The following is a 16,221-nucleotide window of genomic DNA, read 5'->3' as shown; positions in this document are numbered from 1 at the left end:
GGAGATTAATAGATATAGTAAAGATTGGATGTTGTTCCTTTGAAAACAGAAATTTATCATTCAGGAAAAATTACAGCGCACCTTTATGGTAAATTATTAGCCATTTATACTAATATGGTATTGTCCAAAAATGAAAGTAACCTACCCTACTAAAGGTAGCAGACCATGTTGTAGTTTATTTTACAGTTGGATTTTTTTTTTGGTGAAAATTAATATTTCTTTATAACAGAAGATTCAAGTATTCTTTATCTGGAAAAATTCATTTGTGGAGTGAGTGTGCTTTGTGAAAGCAATCAAGTAGTGCCAAGAAGAAATAATTTAAAATAGGGTTCTAGTCTATTTTCTAAACGTTTTGAGTTTCTTTTAAGGTTATATTTTAAGCAGGATAAGGTGTAAGTGGTTGGCAGCTTATTCCTGTTGGTTTCTTTGGGTGGAAAGGTTGCTGTTGCTTTAAAAACAAGGGGCTGACAGAGTTGTTTTTCTGTAGTATTCTTCATTGTGTAGTGCTTTATGCAAATAAGCTGCCTGATCAGTCTGCTTGCAGTTAGTTGCTCTGTTGGGTAGCTCACAATGAATCAGTAGACCTCATTCAGCATTCAGTTGTTTAAAACGGCAGATGGAAGGAGATTTTGGCTGAGGGTTTGTTCGCACCTTATAAAAAAGGCCATAGTAGTACCCGTGAAGCTCAGAATGGAACTCAGCTTTATTTGGTTTTTGGTCACTTTATAATAACATAGTTAGCTCGTGTGACTTCAAGTAACTTAGCATAGGCATTGCCTATGTAAATATGTAAATCTCTCCCTACTAGCAAACTGTATCTGATTTAGACATTCTTTACTGGCTGCTGTCGAAGAAACAGCACTTTTGAAGAGCTCTGTGCTGTAGCAATAGACTGAAGTCTGGGCTATGTTTTGTTACTGTTTTAAGATGTGGAATAATTAGATGAAACACCTTTGAAAATACTTGGCTTATTTATGACAACTGATGCTTTCCGTTAAATGTTCAGTCAGAACAAACAGTGTATTTGAGGGGTTTTTTTGTTGTGATTTTATCAGAAGGTGAAATTGCCTGAAAACCTTTTTTAAGATTACTATGATTTTTTAGAAATGGCTTACCTCACAATATTTCCTTTGTTTGCAAGTTTGCTTTTTAAAAGCTGCTATGCAGGATGAAGCTGAGTAATAGTATTATTCTGCCTTCATAATTTCATTTTATTTAGAACTTCTTTTCCGATTCTCATTTTTTTGCTGCTTTTTCTTAAATGCAATTTCCTTGGATTTTAAAATGAGATGTTAATATTGCATGTAGAATGAGGAATTATTTTACAATCTGTGCTGAAGAGTTGTATTTTGAAAATAACTTGGGTGTGGAGGAAGACAGAAACCATAATTCAGGGTAGGAAAGTATGTATAGAAATATGCATGCCACATAACCCTAGGATATCAAATGGAAGGAATGGCTTCTTTGGGACACCTCTGTCAGTATTGAATAGCTCTGTCAATGAATGAATTCTTACATATTCAGAACCCGTAACACGTGTTTCAGGTCCCTACTACATAAAAGGAGTAGTTAGGTCTCAGCATAGACCTATAAGAAAAATGATGCCTGCTACATTCAAGGAAGGAGAAGGAACCTAGCATACTTGACACAGCAGAAACAAAAGAATATGCTACTCTATTTGAAGACTGCGATACCTGCTTTGTTTGTACAAAGGAAAAAGGAATTCTGCATGTTGAATATAATGAAATGCATCTATAAATCTTTTATTTATACATTTGTTTGAATTGCTGAAGGACTTCTTGTTAAAGTGAATTGTAGTGCTTGCTTTAGGAAATACGATTTTTTATTTGAATGCTTATTTTGCACACAAGATAAATGCAGCTGTGGTAGTTTACTGAGCCTGCGAGGGAGATCAGTTTGACTGAAGTAAGGAGAAAATATTATTTGATTCTTTGGAGACTTATTCATGCTTGCATTCCGAGGTGTTTAACCTGTACACATATGTGTGTGAGAGCAAAAACATCTTCATGATGAAATCTGGATTTCTGGTTGTCATGGCTAGTTAAGTATGTTATGACATTGGCAATAAGGAAGCAGATTAAAAGATATATAACTAATCAGAGGCATCGACTGCTGTTCTTCTTGACAGAAGAAGCTAATTTTTCTTTAACTGTAAAGAAGATAACATTGAAAATAAAAGGGAAACAAGAGGCTGCTGGAGGATTTTGATAAACTACAGTAGTCAAGAGTTTGAAAATATGGATGATACAAGCATTCTGCGAAGGAGGGGGCTACAGGTAAGAACCAAATCTAATTAGTAATTCCCTGCTGGGATGAATTTAGAATATTGTGAAAATGGTAGAACTCTTCTGTTGTAGTGTTTATAAAGAATTTAAAAAAAGTTCTGTTACCTTCTTTTGATTTCTGACTGTCGATTTCTGTATGATTTTAGGGAGAAGTACGTTGACAAAGTCATATGAAAAAATTATGAAGTGAAACATTTGTACTTTGAAATATGCTGAATAGATTAGTAGTAGGGCTAACATATCTTTCAAATTTTTCTGATGAATTGGCTGTTCTATCTTTCTAAAATTACAATGGAACAGACATTTCTCTAGATCATTTTGGGATAAATAGCAGTTTACTTTTTTTTATATTGATGAAAGAAGGTTGGCAATTGCTGTTGGACTAAAATTTTGAAATTACAGTTAAACCACCTAGAGTGATTTAAAATGTATTTCCCCTTAATATAATGGTACAGTCAATTTAATATTTGTGTTGGATCTCTTGTTTGTACAGACTGTATATTTCTGAAGAAACTTTTGAAATGAACATTAGTTGTGTAGAGGCCAAGAAATAATGAAGATCAATAAATTTCTGGAAACAACTCTCATTAGCTATTGCTATCTGTATGGTTAATATAAAGTATGCTAAAGCATTTAGTTTGTGTTATAACACATACCAAGAGAGTTGGAGGTCAAATCTTGTAGTGGAAAGTTATCTTGATTGTTCATAGTTTTATTGAGGAAAACTAGCAGAAAAATTAGCAAACTTAATGTGCATATTTGTGTTTTGAAATAACGTGTATTAAATATCTGTGTTTTCAAATTGCTTCCTAACTAAGGAATATTAACACACTATTAAATAGTTCCTGTGTGTGAAATACTGAAGGACAGAAGTTCCTAACAATATACATTGATTTTGCTAATAATGAACTGAACAGCTCTTTTTGTTAGCATGTACAGGCTAGAACTAAAGGTTAAAGTTAGGCACAGAAAATAGAAAGGAACATATAACTGTTGAGTTAAATATGGTTCATTTGACATATTTCTCAGTGTAAGAAATTGTGAGCATATAAATTGTAATCTCTGGACTGCTACAGAACTCCTTTTATCTCTGTGTTTTTTTAACCTGGTGGTTAGAATAGTTTCTGCATTTCTAGTTTAGGTTTATATTAATGTATTAGGATTGTGTCTGCTCATAGGACACTCCCACTGGAGGAAGGGGTAACTTGCTTATGTATGTGTATGAGGGTGGGAGAGTAACCCCCACTCCAGCAGGAGAGATGGTTGCATTTCTGGGAATGGATGGAGCCCTTTCATTTGCTGAAGGGCAATTCTGGATCAAACTCATTATGTTTAATTAAGGTCACTCACATTCCACATGAAACACTTAGGATATCTGTTAGGTAATTTGAATAAAACATGCTTAAAAACATGCTTAACATTTTTATTAGGTTCAGTACTAATTCCTCACAAACAGTCCTTTTTTCCCCTGTGTAGGCTGGTGCAAATGTAAAATGGTCCATCCTTTAAATAGTTACATTGTGAGCTATGTTGTAGTATTACAGACTACCTCCCCACAACTTTTGGCTCCCTAGTTTGAATTAATCTTACCTTCTTCTAATAGTCTTAATAATTAAATTTGTAACCCTGTGTACATGTATCTGAAAGGAAACTCTATAAGATGGGCTGGGTAGTCTGGTTTGATGTTAGTGTTTATAGTGCATAAAAGTTGCCAAGGTTTTTTGATAGCTTGTTATTTGAATTTTGCCAAAAAGAATATGGCATGGATATGCCAATATTCTGCGGAAATCAGTGTGCATATTTAAGGATGATGTTAAATAGCAGGGGGAAATCTCATTACATGCAGAATAGTACTGTGGGGGAAAAGAAAGGCTTGCTGCTCTCTGTCAGGTGTTATTTTATTTTTTACCTCAGTAAAGTTATGGAAGTGCTCCCTAACAGTTGTATATTCCTGGGAGTGCTTTAATTCTAGTAGAGACTGAGAATAGAAACATTAACAGAAAATGTAAGACTCTGAAACTGTGCAGTAATTGGGAAGCAGAGCTTGCTCTGTTCACCAGTAATATCATAAGACTAAAATGGTCCTTTAATACTCAACTCATTGATACAATTTTTCTCTATTGCTGTTATAAAAGTGAACTGTGGATGTCAAGAGTGTGGCATTTAATTCAGCCAATTCAACCACTGCTCTTCATTACCATGAATGGCTATAGCTCAGCTTGAGAGGAATACTTGAAATCACTGAAGCATCTAACATACAGATTGTTCCCTTTGATAACTTTTCAATTTTCCTGCCTTTAAAGAAGGAGCACTACACCTCCATGTGGGAAAGAGGCTTGCAAAGTGAATGGCCTGCCTCGTCCTACTCAGTCCAACTTTGTGCGAGCAGTGACCAGCACACTTTGTAAACAGATAATTCTAGAGGCCAGCAGGCTAACTCTCTTTGAAGTACCTTTCCTTGTAGCCTTATGGTTAAGGACATCCTGCCCGTCTTAGCTAATATTTTGCATGTTGCTGCTGTTTCAATCGGGAAAGAGTGAGTGCTGCTAGTTAAATTGTTGGAATCTTTTGGCCCTAACTAGATGCGGGTCACACTCATTCCTCCCTCTTCTTTATGGTTTGCATGTAGAAGGCCTCTACAAATTTCTAAAACCATTAATGGCTCTTTTGTTTGTAATCATAGGATTTAATTAACCTCCCCCCCCTCCGAGAATGGAAATGCAACACTAAACTTCAATTTATTCATTTGTATCTGTGGTCTGTCCTTTTATGAATTCTTGTAAAATGTCCTATTGGGTGGTATAGAAATGAAATAAATAGGAGGTGGTGGTGGTGATGGAGATGTACAAATAGTAACTTTTGAATACATAGCAAGGTAGCATTGGAAGCTTTGCTTTCTTTCTTTAACTAACCACAGTTTAGTATTATGGTTAAAATTGGATAATGCCTAGATAGTCTTAACTAAAGTTTACCAAAACAATCCAACTTCACACTGTGTCAGATGAAGCTGGTTTTTTTTTTTTTTTAAGTAAGTTTAAGTTTAGTTAACTGCTGTCAAATTTGAGTGTTTGGATACAATGTTGAACTGTTAAGTGTTTCTCCTTTCCAGGTTTGTTGGTTGCAGTCCTGTTTTTTTGCTTTTATCATATGCTAGTCTACATTTGCCTGTCTGCTTGTAAGGCCTTCATCAGTTAGTATATTCCAGGTATACAGTGACTTGTGGGGTGGGGGGGACAGAGCCACACCTACTGACTCTACCTATAGGCCGCAAAGTTGCATGCTGAACCCCTTGAGGCCTGCATGTTCAGGGCAATACATGCAAAAGACACAAAGGCCTCCATATGGTTGGGAGACCTTTGTGGTTGGGGTTCCTGATCACTTGGAGGTCTAGATATGTACAACTATATCTTTTTAGAGTCCTCTTTCCAGATGTCACACAGACATTAGGGGTAGTAGGAAATGTGATACCAGAAAAGTCAGGTAGCTTTTGCTCCAATCTCTTCTTTTATGTTTTAATATATAAAGGAAGAAAGTAGAAATGAGTCCTTTTCCTCTACTCTATTTTAAAACATTTTTATTTAGTTTAGATTTTCTGCCCTTGGATCTTTTAATTTTTTTACTGTTTATAATCTGTAAATAGTTTTCTACTGTAAGAATAATGTTAATAGATTAGTGCCTTCTGAACAGGAATTCTGTAATGGATTAAGTGGTCCCAAATTTGTCACTTAGGACAGGATAAGGACTTTCTGATTTAGTCAATCCTTGATATTTAAGATATAGCACTTTAATTACTCAAGTGCTGTTACGATTTTTGTCCTTTTGTAAGCTTATATCTGCTTTGGATATAAGATTAGATAAAAATGTTTTAAATAAATACATATTGTTTTTGAAACAAAACCTTTAAGCAGAACTACCAGTACTTTCCAGATGAAGAAATATTAGTTAAGTAAAGCAGTGTTTATTTTTATCTCTCTGCTGTCCATTAGTTTGCATCATATTGTTGTTGGTTATTTTGAATATTTTACTCCTTTTACAGTGGTGGTGAGTAGTCAGCAGTGTCTTTGGTAACTTCTGTCAGCACTGTTTAAGAATAATGGTTCTTTTTTCTAGCCATCAGTGAGACAGGATATATCACATCTATAAATATTCACCCCAGATGCAGCCATGTCTGTGCCAGAAATCCCAAGTCTATAGCAGAAACCAGCTTTTTCTCTTGGCAGCATAATATGCTGCCAGCATGCTACAAACCTGACTTCTTCTAATTTGTTCTGGTATCTATCTCCACTATGTAAGAAATCTCACTTGTCACTTTAATGAGAAGGAGCATCTTGCAGCAAAGTGGCATACATTTTGCTTAGCAAAACTGATGCCTAGAGGCAGAAATTGGTTATCAACCTTGTTGTTGTCATCTCTGCTTTTTATTTTAAAATGACTGAAGAGATAGAAATAACATGGTATTTATATAAAGACAAACAAAACATGGACCTGATAAGATACTGCAGCAGTTCATCTGGTTTGATCCTTTGCACCAAACATGATTCACTACTCATACTATTTAATTGATGTTTCTCCATAATAATCTTACATGTCTCATTAATGCTCCCCTGGGTTTGTTTTCTAAAGGTATTGATTCCCATGGTTGTAACCTCCTAAAGGTGCTTCCTGAAAGAATGGTTTGTGTCAGGTGAATCAGTATACTTCTGATAGTTGCAATCCAGAGGGGGGACTAAGTTATTTTTTGTTGATTCATGGAATTCCAAGCAGATTAGCAGTATGGTATGAAAAAGAAACTCTTAACCAGCAGTGATGCGAGGCAGAACATTGTCCAGATTTCCTAGAAAATCTACATCATGAGTGACAAATCATAGTGGGTTATTGTTTCATGTGAACTTGCACTACTTCCTTTAGTATGGCTTATTCATGGGCAACAAGCCACCTTGACATCTCATGGCTTGTTTTGGTGGTTGCTGTACTCATAATGGGTTACTGTGTCATTCAAGCCAGAGCAGCTGACTCCATTGTATGTACTGGGAAATGGCTAGTGTATCTCTTGGCATGAGTGTTCAACACTCCTTGTCTCTCTTGCCAGCCTTACCCAGGTCACCACCAGTGTCAGCTACTCTGTAAGTGTCCAAGCAGCACTCTGTGGTTCTAGTCACTGGCTCTGTGCCCCCTGCTATGAATGTAGGCCTCTTTTCACTTGCATAACTTCCCCCACTCGCCCCCCTTTTCCCAGTGATTGAGAAAAGTGATGCCTATATTTATAGCCATTTCTGCACGTGCCCAGGTGACACATTGGAGCTTATACAACTGATGGGCCCCTTTTTCAGTGCTCCAAATGTGCACATTTTTGCAATAAAAGAAGCCACACTCGCACAGAAGCAACTCCTTACCTGACAGGATCTTAGGGTGGGATATCTGCTGTTAAAGTGCAGCAGGCACCAGTACTGGACATTAATGCAGAAAGTCTCCAAATTATTATTTTTTCCACTTTATTTTCTATGGCAGCTTTCTAAAGGTAAGTTTCCAAATCGAAGCAAAGTCAAGAGTGTCCTTTGCTTGCAAAGGAAGTAACCAGCATATCATCCCCTTCATGGGTTTTGAATATCCCCTTGAGGACAACCCCCGCCCCATGTTTGTTGTCTGACCATGAGAAAGGCAAGATCAGCAAATGACTATTGTAGGGGCACATTAACAATATAGAGTGAGCCTATCTCCAGTTGGGATCACCTGTTGCGCTTATCATATACTGTACATGAATTTATACTCTTAGCTTTATGCAGTAATTACAAAAGAAAAAAAAAGTCATAGCAGAAAACATTCAGTTACTTTTGTACATGGTTATCTTGTCCTACACTTCTTTTTAGGACATTAAAAAAATCTTGAGCAAATTATCAAAAAATCAGTCTGCAAGCACCTTGAGGAAAATGTGGTGCTTAATAGAAGCCAACATGGATTTCACACTAACAAAAAGTGGACCAGATAGAACAACTACTAGGTGGATCCATACTGGCTACAACATTGAACTGAAAGAGTACTCATCAACAACTTTTATATTGTTATTTATTTTATATTGTTATTTTTATATTGTTGTTTTTGTATTTTATTTTATGTTGTGAGCCGCCCCGAGGCTTCGGCGAATGGGGCGGCATAGAAATGTTTTAATAAACAAACAAACAAACAAACAAACAGCACCTTCTCAAACTGAAGAGAGGTAACAAGTGGGGTGCCACAGGGTTCAGTCCTGGGCCCAGTGCTCTTCAACAATGTTGAAGATGATCTAGATAAGAAAGTACAGGGAAAAATAATCAGATTTGCGGATGACAGAAAACTGGGTGTGGAATAGCAAACACCCTGGTTGTGGGCAGCAGGCTAAATATGAGCCAACCATGCGATGTAGCTGCTAAATGGGCAAATGCCATCTTGGGATGCATAAATAGAAGTATCACTTCCAAATCATGAGAAGTACTAGTTTCCCCATGCTCAGCACTAGTCAGACCTCATCTAAAATACTATGTTCTGGGCACCAAAGTTTAAGAAAGATGTAGAAAAATTGGAAAGGGTTCAGAGGAGGGCTATAGAAATAATTCAAGGTATAAAAACCAAGCCTTATGAGCAAAAACTGAGAAAAGTGGGCATGTTCAGCCTTGAGAAGAGAAGACTGATAGGGGACATGATAGCACTCAACAAGTATCTGAAAGGCTGTCGCAAAGAGGAAGGACAGGGCATCTTTTTGCTCATCCCAGAATGCAGGACAGGAAACAATGAACTGGAGTTTGCTTGGTTGTTTGTTTTTAATCAGAAATACTAGGTAGGGCTAAATAGGATAGTTTGGACAGGGAAGTAGAGGAAATCTTTATACTTCCCTTTCCAAGGTACCCTTTCTGCCCTGCTTAAATCTGTGCTTTCAAACAAGCCCCTACCTTTTCAGCTGTTAAAGGCAAGTGTTAGTGAAAAGGCATGTAGATGGGGTAAAAAAGAGTACAGGGGGAAAAAGACATGGGGAATGAAAAATGGCTTCTGATTGCAGCAGCAGGGGGAGAGGAGAGAAATTGGTCTTGCTGCAGCATCCCTCATGATACTTGTGGGAGGTCTTGGGGGGGGGGAAGGGGGAACATCCAACAGTGTGCCCAGTCATCTGTTTAGAGCACTGTGGGTTGTTTGTGCAACAACCGACTCATTGTGGCTTCTTGCCAGGGTGGGTTAGTGTGATGATCTGTGAACCAAATTACATTTTGGAACCAACCTTCTGAATAAAACAACACAATAGCAGGCAGTTTCCTGCTCCTTACAATGCATATTGTACTTGTTTCTTCAGCCAATGATTTTGTTTCGTGTTTAACAGAATGGTAGCCATAGATGTTGTGAGAAATGGGTCACTAGTTTTAGAGGGCAGTTGAAATGGCATACTTGTAAATCTAAATTCTAGGTGATTTAAAGAAAGATTGCTGTTTTCAATTTAGTTTATCTAATTTTTCTCAGGCTGCTTAGTGACTCATTTTGCTGATGGTTATGCTCCTTTGCAATCAGATTACTTGAGTACACCAGATGCTGCTTTCACAAATAAGCTCTTCTCATAATATTATTTGGGTTTCAGTAGGATGAGGGCAGGGATGATGAAATGTATCTGGTATATTGTTTCAGCAAGCTAGATTTGATGCAGAATAAACTGGCTGGACCTCTGCTGTACTCGTTTGGAAAGAAAAGTATCATTATGTAAAAGTTCCTCATTAATATGTTAAACTGGAAGATGCATAAATAGGCTTGCTGTGTCTTAATTGATAATAGTACCAGAAAGATGAAGGGATAATTTTATTCTTAATCCTGAGACATTTTGAAGCTTCTATTTGTAATAAAATTGGGTATCTTATTTGTTACTACAGTGATTCTATTATAATACTTCTTGCTCAGATTGATTTAATTATTCTTGTTAAATAGAAAATGCATGTAACAGTCTTAGGGCAATACTGCATGCTTGGCCAATGGGAAGTTAGTGATTCTTAGTAATTTGTAATGAGCTGAAATTCTTTTTTTCCAGATTGTGGTAGTCAGCAGAACTCTTTTCAGAGAGCTCTGATGATCTTTTTCATTGCAAAAAATAGTATTTGGGGATTGCTTTAGGAAGTTTCTTCTTCCTGTTGCTCTGATGGTCAGTTTTGTGCACACAAAATGAATAGAGGTGTATGGGCACCGTTGCCTACCATAGCCCTTAGCTCTTGCCACACATTGTAGCAGGCTCAGCTACTGATTCTTAAAGCCTTTATGCAGATCTTGGTCTTATGCTGTGTTCTGCCATGGGTTAATGGAGTTAATAGAGGTTTGATTGCTATGGTATATAATGATCAAAGGAGTAGTTTACTTAAAGTGAACATCTTTGAGTAAGGGAGATGTAGGAGCTTCCTAGATGTTGGGAGCAAATGTTGCTTTAGTATAACCTTTACCAACTTGGTCATACCCAGTTATTTTGGATCCCTTGTGTACCCTAGCCAACTTGGCCAATGTTCAAGAATGATGGAAGTTGTAGTCCAAAACATCTGAAGGGTGCCAGGTTGAGGAAGGTTGCCTCAGCAGGGGTTCTTCCCCAGTACTTTCTGTCAAGAAGTTGGAGGGGTTGAAAAGGAAAGGAAATCAAAAGGAAAGTGACCAAAAATGTTATATGAAGATAGGAGAGTTTTATTCAAGTATTAGCAATACTAAGGACCAATTAGTTCAAGATCTTGTATATCTTCCTCCCCCCACCATGCCCTTTCACAATTCCTAAGACTGATTAAAAGGCCTCTTGACAAAAACACCCACAAACATAGTTGTAATTTCATAAACATAGGGAGGCATTCTTGTTCACGTTGCTGCATTTTTGGAACTCCTCTGCCATGTGCATTTATCAAATACAGCTTCACTATATTTCTGAATCAGGATGACATTTCTGTCTGGGCACACACATCGTACATGATGATTTCTTAAAGTCAAGTATGTTTTAACTTGTTAACTACCCTGACCCAGGGATGTGACGAAATTGTATAGTATCAAAGAAGAAATTCCTAAGCTTAGTTTATCTCAAAAATGGATATACAAAGCGCCAAGTACTGTGGAATCTAAATAGCTTTGGTGATGCTGCTGCTTTCCAAGAGGAGTCAAGATTTAACAAATTCTACCATAAAAATACAAGAAACCCCTATGTCCAATTTGTAGTCTTATGTTTTCTACATAAAAATAACCCCTGACACCCAGCTCTTTGAATGTTAAAAAAATACGCTTTTATCAGTGCTATGGCAGTGACATGCTCCAACCAGGTGTTAGTGGCTACCCATTGGGTGGAACCCATTGGGCATGCTGGGTTCCTGTATTTCTTCTAAGGTGAGTAGTATGAGTTGTATCCCTTGAGGATGTGATAGTACAGTTCTGTATCAGAAAGCAATACTATGCTTGATTAAGTTCAGACAGATGATAGAGTAGCATAATAGAATCATTTTTTGTAAAAGCTTACTGTAACATGGAATGTAACACCAGTTATTTGACTATAGAAAAAGCATGCCCAACATGTTGGCTTTGGAGGTATAGATACAATAAATATAATTTAGCTGTGCTGAAAATACATTGATTTGCATTGAATGTTGATAATACATTTTGCCCTTTTTATGTCCAATATTTCATTTGCATTGCTCATTATATGTACTAGTTATTGCCACTGCAGCATGATAAACTAAATAAAAATGAATGTTAAGGGACAGTCTGTTACTAGATAAGAGAATCCAGGGTAGAAAAAACCCCCTCGGGACTGGATCCAGATTTACCACCCTGCGAACAGGAAGGCTCCTCTTTAATGAGTTACTTTCTGGTTTGCAGCAAACCATAGTGTAATTAGGAAGTGTATCCAGGGTGATCCTTGTTCACATAGGATTGCAGTCTGGGACAGACTGAACAATGAAATAAATGTTCTTGTATAATTTTGAGTAGTGTAAAATTTAGGGGCATGCATACATAGTGTTCCTTGGTGCCTCTGAACCAAAGGGCTGACTTGCTTAGTTCAGAATATTATGTATGCAGTTGGATTCTAAAAGCTTTTATTTTCTTTCTGTCATAAACAAATGTCAATCAACTGTAAATGCTGCCTTAGTAGATCAATCTTTTTGAAAGCAGGTATGCTAAGAAAAGAGAATCTATGCTCATCTCACCGGATCATGAAATTGCAGTAACACAAAATGTGATGATCAATTTTGTTGAACTGACTCATATTTAGTAATAAATAGATTTTTGGCACATGTTTGATAAGAAATATCCAATAATTGGCTTCTGTTGATTGAATTTTTGGTATTTGTTGACCTTTTAAAATGTCTTGGTTTTCCTTTATCCAAGTAGACTGATACTTTCCATCTTATTCTTTTATTTGCTTTTCTTGATTGTTGAAAGTTTGTGAGCATGATTGTGAGTTTACTATTATGGAAGTAGGTATTATTTATATTATTTCCAATAAATAAGATTACTAGTAATACATACGTCATTAGACAAAGACAAGGAAGTTGCTTAATTTGACTTTATTTATTACTTGTACAGGGAATAGGGAAGCTGTAGGGTTCCAGTCTGAAGACCTCTGGTCATTAATTTCACTGTATTAGCCCTCTGTGTTGGTCTTCAATGCTTGCTGGCACTTTTTTCTGTACTCTTTATTTTCCATGCTTAATGGCAGATGGGGAGGAAGAAAGGGCAAGCAAGTGTATCCAGTCAGGTGTAAATCCAGTATTATGTCTAATCTCAATTTAAGGTCTGAAGAAGTTCCCCACTTAGTGTTTCAGCTTTACATCCCTCTGGCATATATGCCTTTCCTGCAGTTCCAGTTTGGGTTGCATAACATGCTTTCTTCCTACACTGCACTTTGTTCTTAGATGGGCATTTTCTGTCTGTTCTTTCTCAAAGTGAAAATTGCATGCAATTGATAGTTTAAATGTTTATTCATCTTTGATATAAATGGATAGGTTGTTAAATTACTGCTGTGTTGAGGTGATTAGTATGGTGAACAAATGAAAAGCCAGCTTGTCAGATTACGGGTCCATTCTCAAGCTAATTTTTATTTATTTAACTTACATTCCACAGTTTAATTAGTTGTTAGGACTCTGTGTTGATAACAAACATACCAATTAAAAACAACATCTCATAATAAAACATATAACAATAACAATACACATTATGCCTCTGAGGAGTCAGATAGAAATATATTAAATTAGTATATTAAACTAAAGAGCAATATAAAACATTACCATTAAAACTGAACAATATAAAATCAATTACAGTTCTCAATTATTAACAAATCTGGAGAATAGGATCATTTTTGTCTGGTGTCTAAAAGATTGTAATGATGGCACTATCTGAACTGTGCTCAGAAGGCTGTTCCATAGATGGGGTGCAACCAGTGAAAAGGTCCTTTTTCTATTTGTCATCCTCCCTATCTCCTTGGAGATGGCTCTTTTAGAAGGGCCTCCTTACCCAATCTTAGGGACTGGTAGGTACACTTGGGAGCAGGCAGTCCTTCAGATATCCTGGTGCCATGTCGTTTAGGGCACATGGACCTTAAATTGGGCCTGGAACTCAACTGATATCCGGACTTCCCACTTACAACACAAGAAAATTTCAAATTAAACTTTTTTACATTCTCCCCCCACCATTTTATTCTATAATTTCAGCAAGGCTTTTAAGGCTGCAGTGAAATTGCATCTAGTATTGCTTTCTAAATTACTGCAGATTATTCTTTATTGGAGTTTGTAACAATATAAAATGTACATTTGAATCAAATGTTTCTGTATTTTGAGCACAGAGCCAGGTTAGAACCGTAGGCTCTGCATGGAGTTACTGTCAGAGAGATGTAATTTTACTGCTTTTAATACCTTTGAAGCTCAGATAAGTAGAGGACATAGATTAGCATTTCAGGAATGTGATAATGGCTTATGTACTGATCCTTTTTGCCCTTTCCTTCTGTGGTTGAATTGCCAGTAGAGAAGTAATTGCTTTAGAATGGAAGCCTTCAGAGAACAATTTATTATTGGCTTGTGCAAGTCTGGGATAGATGATCTTCATTAATTCTTGCATTAATAAGTTTTCTTGTATAGCTTACATCAGGGCATAATAGCCATTTATGGATAGATGTGAGTTCAGAATATATTTCAAACAGTTTAGTTCGTAATAGAAAAAATCCACAATCCCTCACATACATACATGCAGACACCTCCCTTGCTTTTCTCAGGTTCTGCTTTTTGTGTATCCACTCTTTATAATGGGTTATACCTCAAAGAGTGCAGTTACCTTAAAGCAGGAGTAGAATTTCCTTCAACGTTACTGCTGGCTTTCAGATGTTGAGTTAAGAAAAACCTCACCTGGCAGGCTTTTGGAAAGCTACTACTGTTAAAAAATCAGAGCTCAACATTAGGCAGTTGTTGATAGTGTTGTTTGTATGTTTGTTTTGTTTCTGTTTTAGCATGGTTTATTGTCTAGAACAGTGGTTTTCAACCGCAGGTCTGTGGACTGGTGCCGGTCCACTGGTGATTTCCTGCCAGTACATGGGTGGATCACTTCCCGCTTGCTGTGAACCAGCACAGGGGGCTGACTGTGCTCTACCACCTCTTCCTTGGTTGGCATCACATTTGCAGTGGGTGTGCTGGTGTGTGGGGGGGCAGGGAGGGGAGAGCTGGCTCGGTGGGAGCTGACTGGGAGCCATACTGTTCCAATTTTGGTATTTTGTTCTTTCCTTGGCATTTTTTGTTGCTTGGTTTCTGGTTGTTTCGAAGAATTTTCTTTCTTTTTTTCTGTTTTCTTTCGGTATTGTGTTTGGAAACTAATACACAGAATACTGTATTATGCGTATGGTGCTTTTTGTTTCTGCCTCAGTGGTTCCGAGGTGGTTCTCCTGTTTTCACCAGTCCCCAAGTGTGGAAAGGCTGAAAACCACTGGCCCAGAAGATTTGAAATCCTTGGGTTGGGTGATAAATGAATAAAAATGAGGCTAGCACAACCATCAAAAACAAGTATGAGAAAGATTGTACAATTCTACCAAAAGGAAACAGTGCTTTTCAAGAATATAACCTGATTTAATAATCATGTGAATACAATGAAGAGATGAGCTCCCAAAGTATTTTTAAGTGATAAAATTATAAAAGTTTCTATTGTTGTACAGCCAATCTTAATTCAGTAAATGGAATTCTCTGTTTGTATTACAGATTAGCTTAAAGTAACTCTAGACTCATATTTTGGTATATTTCTTATTCATGGAGCTTCATATAATCCCATTTAGAAGGCATGTCAGTTCTATCTAAATCAATTACACTGGTTTTCCGCAAACAAATGGTGCTTATTTTTAATAGATGAGAATTTTCAGTCTTTGAAAATATTAATATAACCTTTAGAAAACAAGAAGCTCTTCTGCCTTTGGTTTATTGAAACAATTCATATGAAGTTTTGTGTTTAAAGAGCTCTGGTCTGGGTATGTCAGTCCCTTAACCCCTCTATTTGTTCCCCTTACCAGCCTATCTAATAGGAGATCTAGCCTCTAGGCTCTGTAGATGAAATAGTCTAAAATTCCTGAAATTCACACCTAAAATGTACAAACTAAAACCCAACACAACCCAAAAACTTATTCAAACTCTTCTGTTGGAGAAATTAATCATGTGGAAAGGATCCAAAGGACTATGAAGCTGATCAAGAAGGCCTTGGACTTGAGCTTCTTGAGGAAGAGTTTGATGTGCCTTCTAGTAAGTTGTTTTTATGACTTAGGACTTTTTTTAAACAATTTGATATGGGATAGATGACTGCTCTTCAGTGAAAATGGGTCCATTCTCAGGCTGATACCTAGACTTCCCACTTGTGGACTCAGCACAAAAGCTTTCAGTTTCATTAAATTATTACTTTTCTTATTTAGTTAGGTTTTTATTTG

At 36.9% G+C, this 16,221-nt stretch overlaps 1 protein-coding gene across 9 annotated transcripts in view; it reads left to right on the top strand.

The window, feature by feature from the left end:
• MAST2 (microtubule associated serine/threonine kinase 2) overlaps positions 1–16,221 on the top strand; it is a 202,114-nt gene that overhangs the window by 30,393 nt on the left and 155,500 nt on the right. The window contains exon 1 of one of the 9 annotated variants that reach the window (XM_044441638.1): positions 2,206–2,297. The exons of 7 other annotated variants lie outside the window; for them this stretch is intronic. In XM_044441638.1, the coding sequence (XP_044297573.1) occupies positions 2,259–2,297 (39 nt within the window). In that variant the 5' untranslated portion in view covers positions 2,206–2,258. Of the gene's footprint in view, positions 1–2,205; positions 2,298–16,221 lie in introns of those variants that run through there. One more of the 9 variants, XM_044441618.1, reaches the window with a different exon arrangement.

Source organism: Varanus komodoensis, unplaced genomic scaffold (assembly GCF_004798865.1).
Source record: "Varanus komodoensis strain SLA01 unplaced genomic scaffold, ASM479886v1 scaffold1, whole genome shotgun sequence".
Lineage (NCBI taxonomy): Eukaryota > Metazoa > Chordata > Lepidosauria > Squamata > Varanidae > Varanus > Varanus komodoensis.
This window is presented reverse-complemented; position numbering and strand designations above follow the sequence as displayed.